At 34.9% G+C, this 24,264-nt stretch overlaps 2 protein-coding genes across 3 annotated transcripts in view; both read left to right on the top strand.

Moving 5' to 3' along the window:
• Positions 1–8,750, top strand: part of LOC128683264 (uncharacterized protein) — a 28,081-nt gene extending 19,331 nt beyond the window's left edge. Inside the window, exons 9-11 of the mRNA XM_053768695.1 lie at positions 324–422; positions 1,833–2,000; positions 8,536–8,750. Coding sequence (XP_053624670.1) covers positions 324–422; positions 1,833–2,000; positions 8,536–8,663 — 395 coding nt within the window. The 3' untranslated portion in view covers positions 8,664–8,750. The remainder of the gene's footprint in view (positions 1–323; positions 423–1,832; positions 2,001–8,535) is intronic.
• Positions 8,751–10,644: 1,894 nt separating this feature from the next.
• The window catches only part of LOC128683065 (uncharacterized protein), a 73,223-nt gene continuing 59,603 nt past the window's right edge, over positions 10,645–24,264 (top strand). For both annotated transcript variants that reach the window (XM_053768278.2, XM_053768280.2), the window contains exons 1-4: positions 10,645–11,830; positions 12,629–12,791; positions 13,980–14,094; positions 18,113–18,365. In XM_053768278.2, the coding sequence (XP_053624253.1) occupies positions 11,024–11,830; positions 12,629–12,791; positions 13,980–14,094; positions 18,113–18,365 (1,338 nt within the window). In that variant the 5' untranslated portion in view covers positions 10,645–11,023. The remainder of the gene's footprint in view (positions 11,831–12,628; positions 12,792–13,979; positions 14,095–18,112; positions 18,366–24,264) is intronic.

Genomic DNA, 24,264 nt, shown 5'->3' with positions numbered 1-24,264 from the left:
TTGGTTCAAAGAGACCAATTAGGCGGTATTATGTTATACCTACCAAGAATATAGCAATGCATTGCAGGCAGGCAGCAAGGCATTGCTTGGCAAAATATTGCTTTTATTGTTAACGTCACTTGAATAAGTACTACATTTTTATTGAAAAAAGGAAAATTAAGTCAAGATAAATTAAATGGCACATTTGGTGTACATAGCAAATTTTGACATTGACTCGTGCGCCCCAGCAACAGGTGGTGTTATACCAAAAATGTTAGTGTTGTCATCTACAATAAGCTCTGTACGTAATATTAATTATTCTTTTAAAAATATATATTTTTTAGGAGTGGCAACGCAGCCGCGCCCATTCAAGAATGTTCCTCCCGCCATCCAGTACGCACTGGAGGACCAGATTCAGCCAGTGCCAGAACTGGAAGCTGACTGTAAGTATTGCAATCTAAATAAGTATGACAAGTTCATTCTCAGGGGATTGTTTGTTCAATGGAGCGTTTACCTAATATAATTAAAAATAGCTAAGTAGAAATACAATTTAAAAATCGGAACGCTCTCATAATACACCTACCTGTGCGATCGTAAGTCTTAATAGATTCACTTCACACTTCACTCCAAAAACCGAAACGAGGAACAAGGTCTTTACATACGGAGTATTTGAAATGTCTTTTTTAATTCATTAATCGTTTCTATAAAATACATGAGATTTCCAGCACAGAAAATGTAAATTACAACACACACACACACCAACATAACCTCAATCTACCATTCATTTGTCACTTATCATAAACTTAATCCGCTAACAAAGACTGACTCCCAAAACAGGATCTTTTCAATGACGACAGGTTTTAGGACGCGGACAATACTGTGGTATACAGGTTTACACCCTCCTATTAAATGACTAAACTATCGTCAACTTTTACATATTATATAAAAATTGATGACGTCTGATGAGCAATAATAACATATTATTTAGCTATAATAACATGTTATTATTGTCCATCAGACGTCGTCTGGCTTACATTATTAATATCGCCCTATTGGCAGTTTAATTTTGTTCTGTGGTAAGAAATATGTGTACAAGAGGTATGATTTTAGGAAGTGATTCAGAGCGGGTGATATATTAGCTTCACGAGGTGATTTACTGAGTAATTTGTGTTGTGCGGGTCAAAAGATCCTTCTCCGCGACATTGGGTGAATAAACTTGAGACGAATTTTTGACTTATCCCTTACAGAAGCAAGATTTTCATAATCTTTACAGATTTGTCATAATCTGATCTGTCTGTTTGTACATCCTCATATCACAGCCACTTTATTTAGAAACCAGGTATTACATTGAAATATACTTAGCTTAGTTGAAATTTTGTAGGTTATTTTTTAAATCGCAATTATTATACAAAAACTAAAACACTTAGTTGTTTTAGTTTGTATTATTGTAGTTGTATGTATATTTATCCTCAAACCTTTATTAAGGGAATTTAGGCCTAAAGACCTAATACATATTTTCTTCAAAAATCGATTTGAATGTGAAAGTAAATATTAGAGAGTGAAGAAACTAAAAAATGTTTTTAGAATGATTGTGAATGTTACACACATTCCGAAGACAGCAAATATAATTTGTTGTGGTAAATAAAATAATTTGTTACAGTTAAAGTAAATTTCTGCATCCCTTATAAAAATCCTTTAGTGATGACATTTCTAAAATTGCGCCCCACCCTGCACCACCATGGCTACGCTGCGCTTACACGCAAGTTACATTCCCACAACCGTTCAGCAATAGTGATGACAGAAATCCGAACACGGGTCTTTACTCGTTAATTATACAAAAAAAAAATTTGCAGTCGACAAGTTGATTTTGAATGCGCGGCAGAAGCTGAACGTGCTGATTCAGGCGATCGCCAAAATGGAGGTGACGGCCGAGGTCAGGGAGAACGCCAAGGTGTTCTACCACAACATCCTCGCCCGTTTCATGATGGACAACTACAAGGAAGATGTCGTCGCTGAAGGAGGTTTGCTATTTAGAGATATAGTGTGTTTTGCTATTCGTTTCGTGGGGCAACAAAATCGGCTAAGCCGTTTTTGAAATATTCACAATTTTGTAAAAAAAATATTGTGTTCGCGAGATATATGTTTGCGGCGAACGACTGGTATAATAAATTAAACACCTAAAATTTATCTAGTAACAAAACTATATATTGATGAAAATCGTACAAAAACCCGAGACAGCTAGTGTAGATACTGGACACTGTGGTAAACGACCCTAAGCTGGTGTTACAGGCGGTGATAGTCTGTGGCGACCACTTATACTCTCCGTGGGCCACATGCCTGTTTCTTTGTTCGGTGTGCGCACCTACCAAGTTTCATCGATATTACATGGGATTGAGAAACAAACATGTTCAACATACTTTCATTTATTATATTAGTAGGAAGAACAAAACTTAAACGGGTATGTTTAAACATGGTTCTTAAAATATGTTTAATTTTATTCAATTCATTCATATTTACTACAAAATCTTCACTGATTAGTATCCACATTTTTTTTTGTCAAATTATACATTTATTATTATGAAAATTCAGTGTGCTATACACATAAGACAACGTGACGAGAAGCGAAGAGGGACTAATTCAAATTCGAATTTTTAAAATTCTTTATTCAACTATTTAAAACTAAGTCTACTGGCGCCTTCCGACGCTTAGTGAAAAAGAAATATAAAATTGCAGAATAGTTTTCAGGGAAAATTAGAATGCATCTTTAGAATGGCATCGACATGTAACGCCAAGAAGTGACAAAGAAGGCGTAGGTACATTTATATTACAAGTACGTTAACTACATAGTACTCCGGTAATAATATAAAATAAAATAGTATGCTATAATAATATTTACGTCTTTAGATGTTTACCCAGTTGCGTTACAAGATTCGTTTTAATCAAGGGTTACGAAACTTAGATGCCCAAAAGGTCACGCCGCGTAGTGCTGTACTACACAGCGCAGCTAAAATTTGGATAATGACTTGGGTGGAACTTGACACCTGTCTTAGCTCGAATGAGACGTGCATTCAAGCTTTTGTTAAATATATTCCCGGCTTTTAGAACTCGAGACAGCGACGTGAAGCGCATGTAATAATGTGAAAAACTTTTATTATGTTGCAAATACCTATAATCTAGATGCATTCAACTTCGTGTTACGTGGGTGATGGAAGAATTTACGTGGGTGATTCAAATCAAATCTTATTGAATATAATGTTGTAAATGGGAGCAATGTGCTAATTAATGATCTAATTGACTTGGCAATAATTATGCTCGTCATATATTGGGTAGACTATGGGACAGAACAATGAAAACTTTATAAAAATTAGATTTATCGCTATTACTACAATAGTTAGTAAAGTAAACGAATTGCTGTAAAACCGAACAAATAACAGGAATTTGAGATATTTGTATATTCAATTCCGAAGTTGTATGTTCCGTATCACCAGAATATTTATAGTGCTAGAGCTAACTGTCAAATGTCCCAATTAATTTTTACTTTGTTTTAATTTATTTTCTACACTTTTTTACAAGTTTAAGTTTAAGGTACTTTTGGTTCAACTATCAACACATCTACATAAACAGTAACACGCTTTATCCTTTACGGGGTTGACAGAGCCAATAGTTGTAAAACCCGAAAGCCTCTTATCAAGTAAAGCTGAAAAATATTTTAACAAAACTACAAACTACTAGCATTTCATAACGATTTATGCTGAGAGAAAACGCAAAAAGAAACTCTGTTAATTGTAATAACCTGCTTCGCCCTTCACGATACTTAATTGTAATTGGTAACAAGGTATTTTATACATCTAGATCTTCGACTAGACAAAGTTCATAGTTTGGTACTAAATTATGCAATACTGCCAATAAATCCTTCGCCTAGGCAATTCACATTGGAACCTCAGCGAATCATGCACCGGAGTGCACATTGCATGCGTTGAGACGGAATAATGCCCGGCACGTGTAAGCATTTACATCGTTTACATGCGACACGACTTACGATCCGACAAATTGTCGCGGCTTCTGTAGCGCATAAAAATCGTTTTCATATCTTTTTTCTTTTCATCTAATAAATAAATTCTAAACAAAAGTCACGAGCATACCAGCTACATGCACGCGTCACTGTCTATTTAGATAAATATGTAAGTGGCTGGCATATTATATGAGTCATTGAGCATTGCACATACCAGCGTCCGACATGTCAGCTACTCAAAGTTTTTACATGCATGTGTATCGTCCTGATCAACAACGTTATGATATCGTGTAGGACACTGTAAAATGTCTGAGGCAAGATTCAATAAGTTCATGTCATTACTGGTAGGAATTGCACTGTTCAAACACATTTATTGCTTCATTACAGGAACGTCCGTAACATGTTTTATTTCCTGCGTAATATATATTATATACTTTTGTCTAATCTAATACATGAATAAAATTTCTATGGCATATGTTTGATGGAAGGCTATATAGCCTTCATGTCGTGTGCAAAACATTGAATCATAAGGTTGGTTGTCTGAATATGTAAAAGGTATTTCCATATTGGAATTTCCGAGGTGCTTTCCTGACGAAATAAAATGCTGGCAATCCTGTAGGCCCGGTTGTATTACAGTAGTTCAAATCTGTCAATCCTCAATGGGTTATGCCCCATACTGCTTATTCATCCAATAAGTAGGCGTGTGCCCCAGTAGTGGGGACGTTTAAATGGATTATGATGATATCGATTAAGGTAATCATTAAAAGAATTACCCATTAGAGCAATATCTACATGATATGGGTTTTAAAATTGTATCTTACTATTTACACCACCGGCTGGTATGTTTATTTAAATATTTTATTTGTCTAACTACTGTGCGGTATTAGGTACACTTTGGAAGTTACTTCATATTATTAACATCATAATATTCCAACCCCTATTCTCCCCCTTCTTTTTGGGCTAATTATGGCGAACCATATTCATTTACTAATTAACTAATTATATTATATGTTACGGCTAAACCCCGAAGTGCGGCTAGACCTAAGTGTAGCCGGTCTCAAAAGATTATATACTTTGCTCTAGTCGGAATGATAAAATTGAAACCCCAAGCTGAAGATAAACAGGCTACATCTACGAGTAAGTATATAACAAAGTAACAGAGACCGGGTGTACCTAGTTCTAATCTGGATGCTAACAGGTAAACCTAGGTCTAGCATAAGATCTGTAGGCTACACCCAAGTGCCACATGCGACAGGCCTGTACCTGGGTCTAGCCGGAATGCTAACGGTTAAACCTAGTTCTAGCCCAAGATAATTACGTTACATTTCGTACACGTTACGTTACATGTGTAACCAAATGCGACCGATTATACCCAGGTCTAGCCCGCTAAACCTAGATGTTGACGTACTTCGAGGTTTAGCCGTAACATAATATATATAACGAACTTCTCGTGAAAGTTAATTTATTACATACCTACCTAAGGTATGTAATAAATTCACACTTGTAACGGTGTGATATATATTATATATATTTTGGATACCTCAGTTTAATTTGTTTCCTATTAGTAGTTTCTCCAACGAATCAGCAGGTAATTTATTTAGTTTTATTATTTTTCTCAATACTTGAACACTAGTGCTGAGATATTTATTATTTTCTTTTGTCGGTTTTTTCCCTTGGTTCCCCAAGGGAAAATTTATTAAGTATTGAGGTTTCCCATTGTCAAAATGGCGCCCAACTATTATTTTTGATTCATTTTTATTATATTTTAACTGTTTAGTTGGGAAATTTCCACCATTGATAGTTTGTAAAAATTTTGTTTCATGAACTTGCAATTTCAATTTAAAAGTGTTAATGGTACCCTAATTGTGCATAATTACGCATTATTGTGTATTTAGTGTAATACATGGAATTTAATTTTTATTTTGCACAATTTCAATTTGAAAGCACATTTTTTTGAGGTTATATTTATATATTTTTATTTTATAACACACTAGCAGCTCATTAAGCTGTTAGTGTGTGCAGATTCCATTCGATGATCAAAGTAAATGTCTCAAAGCTAAACTAGTTTTGAAGATAAAGCTTACTTGAGGTCTTAGAGATGATCTAACACAATGATGGTTGCCTGATATTCTATTTAAAATGTCAAAGAAGAATTTGTGATATAAGTAGTGTTTCAGGTGGGAAACTTCAATACTTAATAATCGCTTATATTGTGAACACTCAAAATAATGTAGAGATAAAAATTTCACATCTTCATGGTAGGTATATAATTAATATGAATCTGGTACTTTCGTGCGAATCCTTTTGCGCGAAAACACACTTGCGCGCAAAGATACTGGCACGCAAAAAGATTTGCGCGAACATACTTGCGCGCAAAGATATATGCGCGAAAGACACTTACGCGCAAAGATACATGCGCGAAAGTCATTTGCGCGCAAGAAACATGCGCGAAAGTCATTTGCGCGCAAGAAACATGCGCGAAAGGTAGTAAGAAAATAGGTCAGTGTCGTGTGTCATAATTACCAGTTGAGAACACAAAAAGATTAGGCTAGATTAGATACAGGCAAATGTCTTTAGCGCAAATTATTTCGCGCAAGTGTCCTGATACGCATCGAATGCTATTTGGACACATATCATTGGGTAATTTATATAAATTAATTAAATCAGTTAAATGAATGCTACCAATGTTAAACTACAATTTGGTTGATAGCGAGTAAGTGATATGTGTAGTATGCGTGTGTACAAGATCTAACAGAACTTATCAATAAATAATTATTACAGTAAAAGTATGTTGAAGCTTCCTACTGAAGTTACTTAAATATTATTACAATTGGCTTAAAGTTAGCGCTAAACATTATTATACCTTGGCAAAGTTTATTAAGTTGCTCTCGTGGCAACTTCTTTATTGCCCTCAAAAGTTGTTTAGAAAACTGACTCACTGAAATTGGTAAGGTTTCTGTGATTTTGGAATTATAAACCAATAATTTCTTTTTATTAAATTTAGCTTATATTACCGACTCTAGTAATGTGTCGAAATCCGTGCAATATTCGAGGTATTATTGTCAGTAATCAGATCAATGCTCATTAAAATAAATGTTAGGTTCGGCAATATTTAATAAAATTTCCATATTTACCAAGCACAAAGTAAGTAAGAGGGCAGAGAAACCTGTAATTTTGTCGAAAAAGTAAATTGAGTACCTGCTTTCAAAAATACTTTGTGAATAACTATGTACATAATTAAAATTTATTGCTATGGAAATCTTCGGATTACCATAGCAATAAATCACTAGACTAATTTCCTCCTAAATGAGTCAAGTACAATTAGTAATGATTAAAATTTTATGCTTATTTGTGTGTTAAATTTTATCGTCTAAGTAATTCTGCTAGGTAATAAATATTAAATAGACTATTGTCTATAATATTTTATCTATGACTAGCTGTTGCCTGCGGCTTCGCATGCATGTATTTCAGTTCTCAAAAGGAATCGAAGTACAATTTCAGTTATTCTTTTATCGCGTATTCTAAGACTGGTAAAATTGTATTTATTACTATGATTCGAATTCGAATTTTTTACATCTTTAGTTCAATTAGATACGCAGACACGCAGACACGCAGACACATAGACACAGTAAAACAGATATGGTGCAATGCAAATAAAATGATAAAAAAATCCCAAAACAATATTTCAAGTAAAAGTTTTATATTAAAAAGGACCAAGTAATAACTTTTTTTTTTCAAGAACGAAATTGAGCTTCGCTGTTCAATCCCTATTTAAAATTGATAACTATTCTATTTATACGAGGACAAGGCTGAACAGCGAAGCCACCTCTTTGGTCATTGGGCTGAATGCATGATGTGTTTTGCCTTGCCGGTGGTGGTTAGATGTACGCGAACTTTTTGAAAGAGTGAAGTGGGCTTTTCTAGCTACATTTTTACCTTAGAGCGCTAATTGGTCACTTACAAGTCCCATTTGGGGGCAATAAGGACCTACTTACCGAATATGAGAGATGTAAAATATATTTAATGTACATATTTATTTTTATACTGTTTTATTATATGTATTGATTGATTGATGTGTATTGATATATTTTAAACCTGCTACAAGCTACCTAAAATTACTGCGTCGCAGGGCTTTGCTCTCGTAGAAATTCCAGGGTATAAAGTACTCCATAGCACTCAGAAATTTAGCTTCCTACAGGTTAAAGCATTTTGGAAATCGAATAAATATTATAGTTCCGAAGATTATCTTATACGAGATAATCATATCTTGTTTTCGACACAAATCTTATGTAGAGTATTATTATTTAATTATTTAAAATTAAATTAAAAATAATTAAATTAATATATTACAAAAACGGAAAGCGGTAAACGGCATTTCTACTTAGAGTATCATAAAAAATATGAACGAAATGATTACTCTCTTCCTTGATTTTAATTGTGCTGCAAAACTGCCACGTGTCTGAACTGAACTGATAAAACTGTAATCTACGCGATTTGTAATTCCTATTTACATTTAGGATGATAACGATTTTATTTTTCTTCAGGACTGATCGAGTTTGAAATGGAAGATCCTAACGTGCCGAGTCACGCCATAGTGAAGCTGAGAAGCAAGCAGTTGGTCGATGCTCAAGTAAGCGAGTTTGATGTCCCAGCGGACGGCGGCAAGAAGTGATGAGATGAGGAGGTGATAATTGTGTATTCCGTAGACACATGTTGCAGATATTATTGTGCATTTTAACAATTTAAATTATACTGTGTAATATTTTTCCTTGTTTTACTACGCAGATTCGGATTTTGTATTCACGGCAGATGAAAAATAGAAATTCTATTTGAACTCATTTCACATCGACTTTGAATGAATTACGTATGTTTTGTTTACGGCGTATTTTTAGCTTCATTAAATACCTGTACATTTATCGATATTTTAGGCACCAATAAAACCAATGATCACTTAGATCTTTATCCTGTTATAAAAAACAATATTTAAGCTACGTACCTAAGCTTAAAGCTAAAATACGTGTTCCGTGTTGATTCTTTCTGTCAATTTCAAATATTATCTTTAGAATGCGATAGTAAAAAAATTGCTTAGGGTATGTTTTAAATTGATTATGAATAACAAGGTTAAGGACGAATAATACGTAGTCTTTCTAAGTCCATTGTTGTTTCTCTAAAAGTTCACACAATAGGTACTGTAATACGCACAAGATCTCTTAATGCAAAAATCCAGTCAGGACCTAAATTAATTTGCATCAAGCAAGTTCTTACCATCTAGTTATTTTTTAATACTAATGCGATTCAATTTAGGTTCCTAAATTGAATTGCGTTACATTTGAATCATTCATTCTCGTCTTGAAACTCCTTTTGAGTGCAACTATATTGTTAATAACAGAGAGCGTTTCGATAGTGAGAAGTGAAATGGAAACCCGCACTTTGGTTTGCATTTCACTTCTAACTATCGAATCGATAGGAATTAAGACGCAGCGAACTAATCACATTGCGGTATGATTGTCGTTGCGTCACAATGGCGCACTGTGATTGGTTAGCTGTGTCTCACTGCGAAGCGACTCGATGGTGAAATAAAAATAACAAAGTCGCACTACGCAGACAGGCCGAACAAATATAGTTTTACAGTTCCATATCAGAAATGTGGCAATCCTACTTCGGTTTAGTCGTACTCGTACATATCCTCATACAAACCGTTGAGCAATAGATTCCTCAATACAGTCCGCCTCTTAATTACTTGCTGAAGTAATAATTTCCCTCGCAGCCATATATTAGCAAACTTTCAGTCATTATGTCGCATCCCGAACAACTGTACTTTATCTCCAACTACCCAAGCTCATATTAACCGGCAGAAGGTGATGAGAGCTCGGATCTTGCTGAATCTACCTTAAGTCTTATCACAGTTTTTTAAATAAGTATTTAAAGTTGTGTTTTTGCACGTAGATTGCAAAAGTATTTGGGTTTTTAAACGACTTCCACTACCCATGACGTTCTTTAATGATTGACAAGTCATGATTTTTTGCACACATACTGTAAAAATATAATTAGGTAAAATTTAAATGCCATTATTTTATTTTGGACATTGGCACAAAGTGCTTCCTTAGCCCCAATTTGGGATATGAAAAGAAAAATATTTAGAGACATTTAACATTTACTAGCATTTCGAAACTCAGGAATATGTAATTACGCAGGTAGATATTTTATTTAGTATTTCTGTCTGGTTATTGAATACTGAATTACGGTAGAATTCAATTTAATTTATTTGCTTTGATGTATTGTTTATTTAGAGCTTTGTGTTACGTCCGAGTGGGCGGTTTTATTACGGATAACTTTGACACAGGTTTATACTTCGCGGAAGTACAAGAAGTACAAGAAGTCAAGTATTGGATTTTGTAATTCCATTTTATTTTATAACTAGTTATGTCCTTCATTTAATTTTTATCTATTTCACTTATCTTGTGGACAGGATACATCTACAAAAAATGTTTAATGTTATTCTGATAGTAGATATGCTATGAAAATAATTGCAAACAACACCTTGAATTTCAATAAAATAGAAGTAACGCAAAGGAGTTATTTATCAGAGATTATCTCAGGTGTCGAGATATGGGCGCGATATCGTCGGAGGAGGCCAGGTACACGCTTGCTGGCTATCAGGCCAGCGCCTGTGGCCTCCGACTGTTTGCGCTGTGACGTCGCCGGCTCGTATTGTTCTCGTGACAAGTACTTGCGCTGGTACCATATGTTACAAATATTCGTTTATTCAGCTGTACGTCATATATACCTTCATGTGTTTCTTTAACGCGGTTGATGCAGATTTGCTTATTTTTCCTATAATACGCAATCATAACACTTACTAGCTTCACTATGATGGCGTATTTGTACAAGTGTGAAATTAGCCATTGATAACGTTCTTTGCGATATGTTGCCGAGCCTAGTATAGTGAAGTTTATTAGTTAAAGTGAATTATGACGTGATGTGTGAAAAGTGAATTTAGACGTGTACACAAGTTAAGTAACTACTGTAAACATGGATCGGTTTCGGCAGAAGGTGAAAAAAGATAAGCCAAAATATACGGACAAAGAAAAACCACCTTTATTTATAACGGACGTAAAGACTATAAGAGAGAACCTTAAAATCAAGGAGATTTTGAGAACTGTGAAAATGAATAGCAGTATGCGTGTTAAGGCGCCACGCGGTAGTAAAGTTATGCAAAACAAGGATTTTAATGACAATGACGAATTTGATGATTCGTCTGGTGAGCCGCACCAATCGGACTCTGCTAGTGCGACGAACTCTGTTTTGGCTGAGAACAGTGACATTGTGGAAGTGAAAAATGATGACTGCGTGAGTAAAAACAAAAACGTAACAACTGATAACAACAATAGTGTTTTGATGGATTGTGCTGTAATGACTACCGCCAGTGGTATTATACAGGAAGAAAATATGCCCTCGACCAATGGGGACAATGAGAAATCTGCATCAATTTCATCGATACCCGAAATTAAAACTACTTTAATAGATGACCCTCCACGAATAATATCTCGAGATAGAAAACTGTCTTTAGACCAGGCGATGTGGTCGAGACGGCAAAGTTTATCGCAGTCAGAGATAGACCTACATTCTATAGGCAAATCTCCTTTAGAGAGGAAATCGTCATTTTTCAGAAAGAAAATGGATAGTTTTTTTAAAAATACAACAGAAATATTTAAGAAACATTCGGTCAGTAGGAGTAAATCGGAACTGGTGCGCAGAGGCTCGATGTCACAATCGTTGCAGTCACTGAATGAGAAAACTATTCTAGACAATGATAATATCACGGAATGCATTAATCAGGTGAGATACTCGTACTTTTGCAAACGTCACATGCTTAAATATTATTATAAAAATAAACTCACCTTACGCGTCTATCTGTCTGTATGAACGTAGTAAGCTCAAAACTTCCGGCCGGATTTGTAGTTTTCCCCAATAGTCATTCCTATGGAAAGTACATATACCATGTACGTACAATATGTATAAATGTCTGTCTATCATACAACCAGGATTGTAGAGAAAAATAAAGAATATTTGAGTATTTGAGTTTGAAAGTAAAAACGTATTGTGGTTTTTCCTAAATGAATCCAGGACGGATCGCTGGTAGATATAAAAATTGATTTTCTTAAATATTACCAAATTCTTTATGTAACATACATAGGTATAGTTTTGTATTAGTAGTTTGAAAATACTTTAATGATCTATGCCAAATTATCAGATGTTGCTGCGGACCAAACCGTGACGTTTCTTTTTGTAAATCAATACTTCCACACCAAAATTATAAATACGAATATCGGTCTCTCTTACTGGCAGGCTTTGACGACCGCTGAGCCATTTTTATGAAATTTGGAATTTAAAATAGTTAATGACCCGAGGTCGAAGCGGGCGAAGCCGGCAACAATTACTTGATAATAAATTAATCGCAATTCTGAGTTTTTTTGTGCTGAAATAATGACAATGCGTGCTGCCTCGTTTGCATGGAAATCGGTATGATAAAGTAAGACTACTTACATATTTAAAAGGGTTACATAAAACATTTTAGAATAAAAAAAACCGGTTTGGCGCATATTTGATTTTTCAATTTAAAATATAATTATCCAGGGTAGCACCATAAGCTTGCAATCCTCCACTGCGGGCCAAAGCACATCAAGCCTAGTAACCAGTCAGGCAAGCTTGGTCGCAAGTCAAGAGGAAAGACTTAGTCCTGTACCGGGAGACCAGGAGAGCCAGACGACCGAGGAAATGCTGAGTGGAAGCGCCAACAGTAAGTTAATTTGATCACTCTTCTTTTAAAAAAATATTTATATTACAAAATATATTGTTAAATAATTTTAGAAATTTGGTTGTCGAATTATTTTTCTTGTGACTCTTAGTTGGGTTCTTAGAAACATTTACATTATTGATTTCAGTTAGTCTAGTTATTTCAAAAACTAGTCTAACTGAAATCAACTTAATTCAAAAACCTACAGTACATAAGACAAATAATAGGCTATTTGGTTACAAAATTGAAAAAGTTACAAAATTGAAAAATAAATCTATTCTTTAAACTACTGTGTTACTTAGCTCAAGATTTTGCGACCTGCTCAATTGAAAGCTAAAGATGTCTACTAGACAAATAATGGCTAGCGCGTCATCTTTTTTTTGCTTTGAGCGTAGCCGCTTCATTCAACACTTAGGAAGCGGTGAATTGGAAACTTGGCCATTGTGAGCTTGACGTCCAGCCTTTGTCAAGGGATTAGAGGAACATGACTCAATTGAAAACAGATTTCATCGAAACCTGGGTCTTAGTCGGCTGAATACTTAATGCTGTTATAAAGAGGCTGTTAATTCAGTTTTAGAGCTATTTGTTGTTTTCATGGATTACATACTTTTCTTTAATTTGTTCTATACGTTTAAATTTATTACCTTATGCTCAAGTATATGTTATACTTAATAAGTCCATTTGTTTCACATTCGCATAAAAGAAGTGGACTTTGCTGAATTTAACTTATTTTTTTTACTACCGCAGTTTTCTAGTCGAATGGTTGGTTATTTTCTTTTGAATGTAAGATAAAACTCAAATTTTATTTGAAATTGTGTTATGATAAATGAAATGTTATAAAACGCAATATAGGCGTCCAGAAAAGGCGTTTATAAATTTATTGTCTCTATCGGCCTTGAAAATACTCTATGATAGGAGTATACTAATATTCTATAACAAAATAACAGTTCTATTTTAATACACTTAATCAATTGAATCGGTTAAAAAGAATAGATAATTTTGAGCATTTATTGATTTTGTTTTTGTTGTTGTCTACAACTCCATTTTAATTTCAAAGAAGAAGTCTTTTCCACGAGGCACACTGTTTCACGAGAAATTTACACAATAACTGATACAAGACTTTAGGATAATGAAATAAGAATAAATGGAAATAATATAAATAGGTACTAAGACAAATGGCGTTCTTTGCAGGCTTGAACGACGCTTACCTAGCCCAAGGTCTGCTGAGCAGCCGAGCGATCTCCATGAGCTCCGGGCTGGACACGGCTGTCAAACGACGCAAGCGCAAGACCTCCTTGGCTAATAGGTAAATAAATAATCCCAACTTTCCCAACTAATATTATAAATGCGAAACCAAGATTGTTTGGAATGAATCTTGTACCTGTAAAATGGAAAGGGTGAAAAGGGGTATGTTCAGCCCATGAAACTGAACAACATTCCCATAGGAAATTATGTCGAAATAGAAAAAAAACTACTTTCCATACAAATTTGACTTATGACTACCTACAAGAAAAAGTGAAGTTAAAGAAGTGAAGTGAACAAAAATAAGTGAAGTTAAAAAATATAAATAGATCGACTTGGCCATCGCATGATTACATTGTTTAGTATGTATACACCATACAGACTACGGGCCATCAACCTGGTTTCTCACCTTGGAAAAATAACACATTCGTTTTGGAGACAAGAGTTTCAATCGCGTGGGGCGCCATAGACTAAATAATCGAATAAAATATAATCCCACCAAAAACATTTTCATGTAAAAATGTTGCCAAGACGAGTCTAGTTTGCGTCACAAATACTACACTTTAGTCAAAATGTATGAAAAAGTGATCAGATTTCATATAGAGCAAAGATTCTTGCCAACTAACTTTACCATTTCTAGCCTCACATGCTCTACATTCTAGTTAAAACGTGTAGCTTGGCCAAATCGATCTATGTATTTAAAACGTAAAAGATTAAGTAGGAACTAAATAAATTAACCGGCTTGGTACATGGATCTTACAACTTTTTACGGTAGAAAAACTGAGCTGCGAGTTAGGGTTTTTTACAGCATGTTTTTGCCATAGCATATAATTTTCCACCTTGACCAGACTAACGGTCGAAATCGGTATCGCGGCTGTAGCAGTCCGACTGACCGCGGCCACAAAGGTAATCCTTACCAATGGCATAGTACTCTTTATTATCATCATCATTGAGAGCTCTTTATAATGCTGTGTAAAGGCCTCAAAGTGTCATTCATCCCAATCAACCGATTCCCGTACGATATCTAAATTCAAAATAGAAACTTGACCGTTCTAGTTTCTATTTTGAATTTTGAATCGAAACCTGGCAATGTATCGGTATTCGGAATTTTATTAGTTATAACAAACAGACGATTGATAAGATCCCCTTTGTGAAATCGGTTGATTTATTTACATTCCGTAGACCTAGACCGTTTTCATACGTAGACCTTGATCGATGTCGTGGAAATAAACAATCGATCTTACCTCATCATCGAACCCATCTGAACATCACTACATGTTATAAAACAGTCGCTCTCCGCGTTATTCTGTTTTTAAGCATTCTCAGACGGATTGTATTACACAACAGTGGGTTTGTTTTAAAACAGAATTTTACTATTTATTGCCTACTGATATAATTTGATGAGTAAGTACCTATTCGGTTTTGGAAGTAAAACTTGCATGAACATAGTTACTAACGATCGATTTAATGAAGAATGCATTTAATAATGATCGCTTTATTACACACTAGCTGATGTTGATGCTGACGACTTCGTTCGCGTGGCCGAACAATTTTTGGTAAAGAGTCTAAACTATTAAAGAAATGTAATTATACAGACAAATGTAACGATACCTATAAATACAGAAGATGCTTATCAGACTGAAAAAGTATACTTTCTATAGTTTAGCTGAACTATTATGACTCTTCTTCAGGTGTTCCAGATCTTCGATTTTTATACCTCAACATAAAATGCTCATCAGACTGAACAACTGTCATTAGAGCGTCATTTCTATTTTTCCTATAGTTTAGCTGCATAAGTTTACATCAGGTATTCCAAATCTTCGATTTGTAATCTCAACAGAAAATGTTCATCAAATTATAGTATATATATATATTGAGCATTTTATGAGCATATATGTATATATAGTATAGTAAGTAATCTATAAAAAATACAAATATTTTTATCTTCAAACACCATCCGACCTGTTTGCTTGTCGGCTCAATAGTTATATTGATAGGTGTGTAAGTACATACCCCTTATCAAATAGTTTACGATAAAACTATAATAAAATAATCTTTTTAACGATAGCTGATTACTAATTGTTTTTTTTGGAATTTATAATCACTTATTCCATACTTCCTGGAATATTGTAAGTATATATATATATATATATATACACATATTTGTCTAACTATATGTTTACTAGAGCTACCTATTAGATACTGGAGAATGGGGTTTTATTCATTTTCAAATACTTCTTAGACAAATCCCATGGTATTCTTAGAGTAATCCAGAAATACTATGGTATGTTATAAATTCAAAAGTAAGTTCTATCTACTCTATCTTCTAGAAATTTTGCATACATCTAGTTTGAAGTGTGAAAAAATAACTGCTTCCATGGGAGCCGCGGACAAAGATCGTGAGTAATCATAATATTATAGTTACGCGAACCCCAACGAACTTAAAAATTCTATTGACAGATCCTACATACCTTTTAAATTTCATTAAAATCGGAGCAACGCAACGGTTCGAAAGTTATCGCGTTACAAACATACACATACACACATACACATACACACATACACATACACACACACACATACACACATACAGAACAGAAAGCAGAGGTCAGTGAATCAAACATTTTTGTTTCATGTTCTTTACTTTTTTACTTGTTGACTTGACATTAGATACCTAGTATTTGAGATTATAATTCATTTGTTCAAAGGCTATCGTTTATATCGAACATTTCCCTAGTTTATAGTGTATCAATTTAAATCCATTGTCAAAAATGAGGGTCCCCGGGAAATCTTCCCTGATTGCTTGCGTTATAAAAGGGATCGCCGAATCTTATCTTCCGGCTTGAGTGGTTTAGGTAAAGTGAATGAGTAAGCACTCCATTCTATTTTCGTGCTCGATTTCAACCGCGCTCGATTTTATTTAATAATAACCTTTAATTTAATAACCTTTTAATAATGAAACTTTTGGAGTTCCAAAGTTACGTGAATGAAACTAAAACGTGAAATTTGAACATTCTTGCGGTGCGTTTTATCATTGATAATTACGTATATTATTCATGTCCTCACTTATGGATACATATGACATGACATATTCCCCCCTTATGAGGTTGACAAAAAGTCATTGATTTACGAGTTTCAGTATGCCGTAGCTGAATTGGTAAAAATGAATACCTTATAGGCAACCCTAATAGAATCACTTTGTTGTTCGTTTGTCTGCCTGTCCGTCTGTCTATATGAAATGAATGGGCTACACTATATTTTAGCTGGGAAAATATAGGGTACGTCCTGTTGACAAATAATCTTGAAATGTCGTTTTTGTTATATACTGTTTATAATGCCAATAAAAGGAAAATATGGAATTTATCAATATGGAACAAAAAGCGAGGAAATCATAATATAATCATATGATAATGAATTTGAAAATATAACATTTTACAAACTGTATGCTATATGTAGCATAGTGCTGAATCCCAGGTCTTACCGACAGGTGTGTTAAATTGCATTTTTCGTGAAACAGCAATGCCTATTATGGCATCGCTCAATATTCACAATCCTTTAATACCCACTCTGTAAGCATTTGATGGAAAATTCTTACTCGTAATTCGCTTTGATGGAAAATTATTCTACTCTCTCCGAAAACTAATTTTCACTTACAATAATAATACCTTCAGGTTTTGTAGAGGTTATCACTAGTTTAGGCTATTAGTAGTGTTAGTCCACTGAATACGTCTCGCTGGACCTATCCTCAGATAAATATGTCGTCCAAGGATATATAATTATACGTTTGTTCACACTGTCCATCAAAGTTGGGTGACGCATAACGGAGGCCGCCGTTCCGCGGACATACGAGTACATTCAAAGCACTTAAATATACTCTTCAAATTATTTTTAATACGTATCATTTTTAAGTAAATAATTCATTCAGATTTTTATTGAAGAAGAGATCCGGCGATACGCATCAAGCCGTGTATAACCGGCCTTATTGATTTTAACCAAAAATCTGCTAAAGTACATACCTAGTTATTTCACCATTTTGAGTGCAGCGCTTTGTTCTTATTTATCTGTGATATAATTTGTTGCAGAGTGACATGGCTGGCTAGTGAGACAATGACCAATTACCTCAAGAGGGTGATTCCCGATGACAAGGAGATGCCGACCTGTCACTCGTATCAAGACCTCTCCAGCATTCCAGAGAACAAATACGGATCAAAAACAGACAGCAAAGGTCGAAGGCTGTCGTACCAACGCGCTGTGTCCGGAGAGGACCCGGTGCCGCCTACGAGATACTCCGATTCAAGCTTCAGACGAAGGCACGGCATACCTGAGAATCCAGAGGTAAGTAATTGTTATCATCGTTACGAGTTTTCATCAGTGTGCATAGTGCGACTTTTCTATTTATATCTCACCATAAAGTCTATTCGCAATGAGACGCCGCTAACCTATCACAGTGTTCCATCACCGGTGTTGCACTGTCAACCATACCGCAATGCGATTGGTTCTTTACTTTCACTTTCGATTGATTGGATAGTGAGAAGTGAAATGCAAACCCGCACTTCGTCCTCAGTATTGGTTTTACATAGGAAGTGGTCAAAACTTATATGATAGGGAATCAAGCTTAATCCTTATCCTAGCTAATGTTATAAGTACAAATGTATTTCTAATCTTTTAATTGTTTGTTAGGTACCTCTACTACTAGACCTTCTTGAAATGTTATGTACAATAAGTAAATGTAGTTGAAAGAGTAAATGTAGTTTGAAGTATGGAGAATGACATAGGGTAGGTTTTGTAGGTTTTGGAAACTGTTCCCGTGGGAAATTTGCGCGAACGTAGTCATGGACAAAAGCTAGTTAACTTAGATAAGCTTAATAAAAATGAATTTGTAAAAGCCTTTGAAGTATTGTTGAAAACAGCATGCACGTATACACTTTCACAAAAAGTTGAATTCCCTCCAGAAACATGAGAGCTCATATTTTTTGTTGAAAGTACAGGTTCATATAGAAATTTCATTACGGTTTTGTTAAAATAACGTGTAAAGATCGCGTGAAACACACGTGGGCGAACAGCTGTTAGCCGACGTCCGCACTGAACGGCAAAGCGCTGCACGACGGCGTGCGACGCTATGTAAGTCTAAAAGATAACGATAACAAGGCGCAACAACACAGGCCACACGGAAACCTTCATAGTAATATTTCCTCGTGGCTGAGGGATATGGTCATTACGTGGAACACACACAACAATTTCTTGGCACTGTTAATGAAGTGGTTTGCCAATGTTTTCTCCATTTCACAAACAAATTAATAATAAATCAGTGCAGGTTTCCTCGCGTTGTTTTCCTTCACCGGAAGCAGTTGGTGGTTTAAGAAAACTACTATACATGAGTCAGATTGGTATTTAAACTCATGTGGCACGAGTAGGATTCAAACCTGGAACCTTTCGATTCATAAGCGGGCGACTTAACCATTAGAACACTACCGCTAAACACACACGGAAATACTTGCTTGATATTATCACATTGTGCCGCGTCGCGCCGCCTTTTCATTTGTTTTATCGACGTGTTGCCTTTTCAAAATACCACATTGTTGTGCAAACCTCCATTATAAGCCATTATTTGTCCAATCTATAGTTGCTTGTATCTTTATTCCAAACAATACAGATGCATGTATCGATCGAACTTTTTGCGTGAGTCATTTGTATGTTCATCATCAATGGCAAGTCGAAGTGGTAATAGTGTCTCAAGTTCGAATCCTACTTGTGCCACATACATTTGTATTTTGTATACCAATCTGACTCATGTGTAGTAGTTTTCATCGACATTTGCTTACGATCTGGGAAAACATCCTGAAGAAACGTGCACACGGGCTGATTAGTAACTTGTATGTGAATGGAGAAGGTAATGACAAACCACTCCATTAATAATGCCGAGAAAGTTTCATTCCACGTAATGACAACCCCTCAGCCGAGGAAATACAACTATGAAGACAGAAGGCAAGAAAACTGTGGTGTCTGCCAACAGCAATAATTTACGCAATAAACTTAACAATAAATTCTTCGTTTATTCTGAAATAGGTAAAATACCTATTTTCGATGCCAAGATAATTATGTTAATGACATATGATATTGTTTTTGAACAACAGCATTCCAGACACAACATAAACTTTAATGTAAAGTAAATAAAGGTAAGCATTCAGTGCGCAGGTGCCCGGCGCAAAACATCCCTTGCATATATAAAGCCGGTAGTTTGGTTTCAACCCTCATTCGAGCGAGGGTGACGCGGGCGGACAGAGGTCCCTAGGCTCCGCAACTACTCCTAGCTCGAACTCTGAGTACACTCAACAAATCGCATCTTATAAAGTCAATTTTAATAGTTTGAAGTTTCGAATTTGATCTTCAATTTTTGTGCCAGTTTAAACTTTCGTGTTAAACTTTTTCTTTATAAACTTTCAAATTTTAACTTTTGTATTTTCTTGAAACTCCGACCGGCGACTTCAAAATGTGATTTTCGCGGTAAGAAGGCATTTTATTCTTTAATTTATTTTGTCTTGGAAATATTTATTTTTGCGATTTACTTTTTATTTACTTAATCCAATATAATTTACTTATTGAAATTTGATAGTTTTTTTTTCGATATTTAATAGCTTTCTATTTATATTTCATTGCCGTAATCTGTAATCGCTTGTTATCAATCCATCGTAATTGCTTATTCCGAGTTGAAACCCGACTTATGGCGGGTAACTCTGGCGAGACGTCACGAATAAAGTTGGAAGCGGTGCGAGCGATAAAATCTGCGTTCATATTGATTCAGGCCAAGGTGTTTCATTAACACGCCGGCAAATTCGATGGCTCCCACGATATTTTTTATCGTCCGAGATACCTACAACATTGCGACGTCGTCATGCCGTCTCAATATTTATATCTTGCCAATTAAGAAATTTGTCACATTGCTTTTTTAAGCGTAACAAACGATCATACGAATAATCTTTAATCGGATTATTGTCGATTCTTTGCATTTTATCTTTTTAACCCTCGATTCTCCTACTTGGTTTTTGTGACACTCTTCTTGTTATAGTCGTTTTCCTCTCGGCTGAGGATTGTGACCGTTATGTGAAATTTCCTCAATAATTACACTGATTTCGAGAGATTGATTCGAGACTGCCTTTTCTGTTTCACAAACTAGTTGATAAATTCATCATCTAGAGTTCAGGTTTCCTCACGATATTTCTTTCACATTCATATTACTGCGAGAATTTAAATCAAGTCAGTTTGGGCCAATATCCCAATTCGTAAAAATGAGCCTAATAACTGTGTTGAAATACCACCCGGCGCAGTTCCGGGCCTGCGGCCGGAACTATTATTAAGCATTACCATCACGAAAACTTTGCGTTCTTTCTCGTACAGTTTTACGCCGAACCCAAATATTTTACTCGTGATTTGTACATTTTTATTTTTATTGTATTTCTGTGCCACGTACAGAAATAAAGCCATTAAAGCTACATTTATACATATAATAAAACAGTAGAAAAAAATCATGTACATTGAATAAATTTACTTAATAAAAATAAAATTAAGCGATACAGTAACAGCAACAGAGTAAGAAATTCTGTCTGTTGGTATATCTGCATATCTGCATATCTGCATGTTTGCATGTCTGTATGTTTGTTTATTTGCACACGCTAATCTTCGAAACTACTGGACGGATGATTTTTGAATATTTTTTTTATTATCTTCTGTATAGGTATCGTTACGCTTTGTCTGTACAGTTAAATTTCTCTAATAATTTTGACACGTTACCAAAAATTTTTTGGCCAAGTGAACAAAGTCGCGGACATTAACTAGTTCTGACATAAAAAGACGGGACGAATTCCCTACCTTAGGCTTTTGTATGTAAAGTACCGGAATAAAGAGGGTATGTATGAGGGGAAAGGTTCTTGACTACATTATTTATTATGAAATTTTTAGGCTTGGTGTTCTACCGCACCGGCGGCGGCCGGCCATTTTAATAAGGTCATTATTTTGCAATCTGTCTTAGAATCTCTTTCAGGCCCGGCTCTTATCTAGATCCGAGCTATGCTAGCGAGAGATGTGGAATTTAAATTACTACTTATGTAGCTAATTCGATATAGAAGCGTAGCTAAATCATGGACTATGGCTTACTATAGTGCGGACAAAGGTCTGGGAGTCCAACTCTGTTTGTGCTCGGAAAATAGCTGCTGGTTACGGTCTGAGGGCCCATTGTGGTCCAGGTAGCCTTCTTGGTAGCTTAAACACTGATTCTATTTGATTCTTTATTTATTTTCAAGTCTTCTCTGTTGCATATTTTGGCAAGCAAATAAAAACACAATACATAAAAATTACACATGAAATTATTATATTATATTTATTGAGACTGCTGATAGTATAAATAAGTACTTACCTTTTACAGGATAAAGAATTACGAGCTTAGCTAGATAGAAGATTATTGGTTTTGCTTGCGATTCAAATTGTTTGTGACGGCATACTAGCTCATTCCTTTAATTGGCTTTTACAATCAGTTCAAATTGTTTGTGATAGCATGCTAGCCTACTCCTTTAATTGGCTTTCACAACCAGTAATGTTAGTACATCCAATTAATCGACTTTTACAATCAAAGTAGTCGAGTAGCTGGTATATTCTATAGCTTTTTTGTACATCCATGCAAACCAGGAGGTAGTACCTACGTGGTTAGAAAAAATATACTACTAGGTACACTATCACAAAAAACCTGGGCCAAGTATAAGTAAGCCTTTATAGGTACTTTATTACTATCACAGTATTATTTAGACTCATGGATATATAGCACATAGGATTTAATTTGATTTTGAACAAAACCGAATTCTAAGCAAAATATTTTAAATTTATTTTATTATATTTATTTTCAACAATTTTAAAAACTTCATTGGGGCCAGACACAGGGGTCAGATCAGTAATATTCAAAAATAAAGAATCAATACTCACTCAGATATATATAGATTTATCAGTGTCGCTTACTATCACATAAACAATAATGTAGACACATGTTCACAATTGCATACAATAAACACGCACACATACGCATTATGCAATTGGTCAAAGCCGGCCTTAAAACTTAAAAATAAAATTTAGATATCTTAATGAGATAAATGTTGACATAAATGTAGCATTTATCGTCTAACGGAATTTATCAATCTTGCACTAATCACGAATTCAAAGCCTGACGCTGGCGCTTGTTCAAAAAACGCTATTTCCAAGTATTTCCCATTATCTTCTATAGTTAGGGTTACCACACGATCCGTAATACGTACGGGAATGACATATATTGGGACACGTACATGAGATTTCCAAAAAATAAGCTTATCTTCAAAACTTGGTCTCATATCTTTAAGTTGAGATTTAAACAAATCAGTTTCAGTCATTAGATGGATCCAAATTTAGTCATTTTTACTAAAATGTCCCGAATTGGTTATTGGAAGACATGCCAATCCTATCGACCGTCCCGTTAAACTAATATGTTTTTAATGTCGACTCATCTTCGGTACGGACTGAATGATAATTCAGACGCACCTGACCTTTTTTGAACCCAAATAATACAAACTGCCTGGGTTGTGTTGGTGATAGCTTTGAACCAATATTCTATTGTTAAATAGGAATTGAATTAAAATAGTGAAAAATGTATACTGAAATATAATTGACTTTTGTATAGATTTTTCCAAAACCACACATGAAATGTATGACAATAAATTACCAATTAATTTCAACACTTATGTTTGACATTGACCATTTCCAATGATTACCATGAACTACCATCAATCCATATTGATTCATGGCTGCGAGCGAATCGAGGTCAAAATCTGCAAGTGCACATATTTGGTCGGCTTGGCCCACTAGAATTGTGACAAACCCAGCAAATGGATCCCGAAGGCCGTTCCACCCTTTCCACCCTTTCGGGTAACACTAGAACCATTCCTTATTGCATGGCAGGTTACGAGATATTCAATCGACTTATCGATACTACGGAACTTAAAAATTATGTATATTTTTTGAAGTTAGATATATATACAATTACATATATAAATTAAAAATACATTAATTTAAATAATTACATACATATTATTATAAATATATTACATTAATAACATACTATATATCAAAGTCGTAGTTTTAGAGATCTAAAGATACAACAGGGACAGCTCTATGTATATTTAGATCTTAGACGTACGGTATACGTAAGGGTTTTAAAGAT

The sequence above is a fragment of the Plodia interpunctella genome, chromosome Z (genome assembly GCF_027563975.2).
Source record: "Plodia interpunctella isolate USDA-ARS_2022_Savannah chromosome Z, ilPloInte3.2, whole genome shotgun sequence".
Classification (NCBI taxonomy): domain Eukaryota; kingdom Metazoa; phylum Arthropoda; class Insecta; order Lepidoptera; family Pyralidae; genus Plodia; species Plodia interpunctella.
This window is presented reverse-complemented; position numbering and strand designations above follow the sequence as displayed.